Source organism: Amphibalanus amphitrite, unplaced genomic scaffold, assembly GCF_019059575.1.
Source record: "Amphibalanus amphitrite isolate SeventyFive unplaced genomic scaffold, NRLGWU_Aamphi_draft 001164F_arrow, whole genome shotgun sequence".
In the NCBI taxonomy this organism is placed as follows: Eukaryota; Metazoa; Arthropoda; class Thecostraca; order Balanomorpha; family Balanidae; genus Amphibalanus; species Amphibalanus amphitrite.
Genome location: NW_024882658.1, coordinates 224,578 through 228,655, shown reverse-complemented (window position 1 = coordinate 228,655; position 4,078 = coordinate 224,578). Strand labels below are relative to the sequence as shown.

General features: G+C 45.2%; 1 protein-coding gene across 1 annotated transcript; it reads right to left on the bottom strand.

Moving 5' to 3' along the window:
- Nucleotides 1-31: 31 nt before the first annotated feature.
- On the bottom strand, nt 32-3,295 carry LOC122370740 (protein enabled homolog; the record flags this gene model as incomplete). Its single annotated transcript, XM_043346609.1, has 7 exons — nt 3,138-3,295; nt 2,305-2,392; nt 1,858-2,068; nt 1,325-1,408; nt 990-1,045; nt 404-590; nt 32-182 (listed from the first exon to the last, which is right to left on the bottom strand). Coding segments are annotated over exons 2-7 (725 nt in total), but the record flags the coding sequence as incomplete, so codon positions are not given.
- Nucleotides 3,296-4,078: the final 783 nt, after the last annotated feature.

Below are 4,078 nucleotides of genomic sequence, written 5' to 3'. Positions count from 1 at the left end.
TCTGCTGTTTGACGTGCTGCTTGAGACCGGCTTTGTGGCAAACCGTTTGTCGCAGTGGCCACAGGGCATCAGCTGGTCGGCGTGCGCCTCATTCATGTGTCGGCTGAGCTCCTTCGTGGTGGCGCAGCGCTCGGCGCAGAAGACGCATTGGAAGCGCAGCAGCGGGTGGGTGCTGCGGTGACCTGTCAAAGGTCACAGAGGAGTCAGTGGAGGCGCTGAGTATAGTGGGATACCGGCGCTCCGGAAGCGAATAGTCGCCTGGCGCAGTCTGGTAAAGCACGCAACAATTCACAAGACCTCACAACAACTATGCATATCACTTTCGACATCAAAAACTAGGTCTTAAACAAGACCCGCTCAGATAAACAACAGTATCATCCACCACGTCCAACACACCACGTACTAGCCAGCATTTCGGTGGATGTGAATGGTGCGTCACAGACGTCGCAGAAGAACACACTCGGCGGTTGAACGGGCGGCTGTGGCGGTGGTGGCAGCGGTGGCGGCGGCGGGGGGTGACTGGAAACTGCTGGTGGTCGGTTGGACACCTCTGGCGGTCGGCTGGTGGCTGACGGAACTGGTCTGGCCACCTGGCGATATAGGAAACAGCACAGTCAAACAGGACGCTGTAGTGCGTGTGAAAAGATCAATAGGTCATGCAATAGGACGAATAATCTATCCAATATCCGTTAAGCACTTATGATAGCGGAAAGAACGCAGCAAAACATGTAACAGTGCAGACATTGACAGACAATTAAAAAGTCGTTGAATAACCTTGGAAATCGATTGGATATTCGCATTATTTGCCGAACATGACTAACTCATTGACCATTGTGCCGTTGTAAAATTCACAGTTTTTAAATCAGCTTTGCATCCAAAACGATTCCATCATAGCTCAAAAACGTTTGTCGCTAATAAATCGCTAATAACGCTACTCGCTAATAAATCAAATTTTGGTGAAACCCGCGTAGAGCGAGACGGATACGCACCGGTGGCTCGGCGGGCACCAGATCGTCCAGCAGACCGACCACGGGCGTCTCTCCTCCTAAAACAGAACACATGACAGTCAGTCAGTGCGACGGATCAGCAGCGTCAGTGATGGACCACAGTGGACGAAACCACTGATGGTCAGTCGACGACATCACAAAGAGATAGTCGAAGCGAAAGATGCTTCCGGCGTTTGCAATCCGGTAAGAAAAAAGATAACGTCACCCGATTTTACCCCTCCGGTGACAAATATCCGTCAATTCACACAGAATATCGCTGTTTCCTCCGGACAACTGTTCTACTTGCCTCCCTGCTGGAGCTGGGTGACATCAGGGACTGACCTTGAATATGATGATCTGCTGGTCTGAGTCCCCGTCCCATATGACTGCCGGAGAGCTGGGGCCCGGCGGTCGGCCCGCGTCTGAACGAAAAGAGAGGACACTGGTCATACCACCGTGCGCGCGCATCCACACATACAAACAGACAACGCCAGGAGCTCGTGCCCGGCGGTTGGGCGGCGTTTGACAAAAGGAGGGAGGAGGGATTAATCACACTGCTGCACACATAGGTGGACAGTAGTGGCTGGTAGGGCATCAGTCCATCCCGTAAGAATATTGGTCAAACATCGGACACTCGGTAATTAGATACCCCGGGTTCAATCCTATTCCGGTGCTCGTCATTAGATTTTCGACGTGGATAGTCTGCGGTACTGGTGGGAACTGACATACTGACACATAAAACTGACACCCGTGCAGTTGGAGTGCGCTAAAATCATTGATAGCGTACCTCCTGGCCCCGAGTCACCCTCCCAACCAGTCTGTAATAGACACTGTCTGCCAGAATAAGAAGACTATCGACAGTGCAACATACCGGAGTCGGCGTCCGGCTGGCTGTAGGTCACGGTGACCAATCCGGTGTCGTCTGCCGACACAATGACGTCATCGGGCCCCGGCTCGAGCTCGGCATTGGCCGCGCTGCCCATCTGTGGCTCGCCGATTGGCTGGTCGTCGAACGGAGGCGGAGCAACGTCGTTCTTATCCTCCAACACGATGGGAAATGGCAGCTTGAATTTGAGTCGCACCTTGGCAAAAAAAAAAAAGATAAAGAAGAGGTGGAATTATGTGATTATGATGATCTTAGAATGGTGATTGTTGAAATATAATACAGCCTATTTGTAAGCGCAGGCTGTAGGACTGCACTATCTTCCACAGCAACTGATGCAGGTCATAGAAAGAAGAAAATTTATTTACCAAAGCATTGCAAACAAAGGATGGCATGTAGCATTTCATACGATTTACATTGTTTGCGCTACCTCACCTCATTCTCATAAGCCAGTTTTGCTTTCATGTTCATCCACAAGATCCAGAAGAGAGTGGCATGTTCCACAAACTTCTGCTGGAGGAACCTGCCAGAAACAAATGAAGCTCAAACTGTATTACAGAGACAAATATGGTATTGGTATTTATCAGTGATCACCAGTCTGTCTACTTTTCATTTCATCTCCAGCCTAAATAGAAAATGAACCATTGAGGCAATTTCCTCCTTTTGCACCCTTTCAAAACTGAATAAATTCATAGAACAAAAGCATGTATAGAAAGAAAACATCCTTCTAAGGTTATAAAGTCTAAACATCAATATTTATGAGACTTTTTAAACAATACATTCATAAGTCACACCCAACCACATGCTGTCAGCCGTCAGGTTAGATTAAGCTATGTTAAGTAAGGTTAGGCCAGGTTAGATTAGGTTTTGTTATTTCTGTTTGTAGTGGTGTACCTGATTTGTAGCATTATATGATTGCATGAACAGAGTTCTAGGATTATATGGTTTGTTACCTACAGGCTACAGCATGGTGTGGTTTTTATTCAAGTTTGAGCTCAGGACGCAAAAGAGATTTCACCACCATTGAAGCAAGTGCTTTCATTCTTTTATTCAACTATTCAAGTGCTTTCTGGAGCTTTCCTCATGAACACTGAGACTTGCTTGCACGAGAAAACGCAACTGACAATCAACCACTTCAACTCGATGGGCAGATGTCTGCTGCTGCACCATCACTTCAATGTGCTGTTGCATCCTTGTTACAGTGGTAACAGCATCAACAACGGACTCACATATTCATATGGCCAGGGGCCCAGGGATTATAAACTTACCAGATGTGTCTCCAGTCTTTTGCGAACTATTTTTGAGAGCTTTGTTATCAAAGGGGTTTTTGTATACATAGTTTTCTCTTGATACAAGCTTTTCGAGTTGATCAGGTGTTTTTGCAGATCAAGCAGGGTACAACTTGAAGGCCCTCCATCCTCTGAAACTTATGAAAAACTGAAACATGCACCCTAGCATTTTATAAGTTTTATTTGAAAAACATACCGACAGATGCAGAATGAAATGCCTGTTCCAGTTCCTAGCACAACACAAACAAAAGCCCCGTTTACATAGGAATTGTTGCAAGTTTGTAGCTCAGCTCCGCCCATTATGTTGCAAAATATGCCAATGGTACTTTAAAATTTACAAAAAATATCCCTTCTAAACATGCAAAGATCAATGCATCGGAATTATCGCAAAATAAATCAAAATGAACTAAAGCCTCGTCAAAAATGTTATGTAAACGAGACAAATTTACCACAGTATATCATGTCGATGTGCTGCCAACCAATAAGAATAACAAACGGGAGTAATACTAACACACTCCTGCGATGTTGTTCTATATACCCTGCCAGCAATAATCACGATAAATAAATAACAGTCGCCTCCTCTATAAATTTTACTACCTTCGCGCCACCAGTCTACTACAACTACTTTGTTTACAATTAGAAACAGCTACAAAACCTGCGCAGTAACTACAATAAGGGAAATCCTTCATTTGAAATAGCTCTATAGCATAATTTTTCCCTTATTTTTGTTTGAAAAAATGATAAATGAAATAAGATGCTTTGAAGTTATTACTCTCCCTGAAGAAATGAAGAAACGGAATCATCGTTTCTTCTAAAAAAAAATCGGAAAAATTAATTCGTGAGAAAGTTTTATAGTTTCCTTCATACAGAGGCAGAAATATGGAAGCACTCGTTCCAAATTTGAAATAACTCGTCGGCAG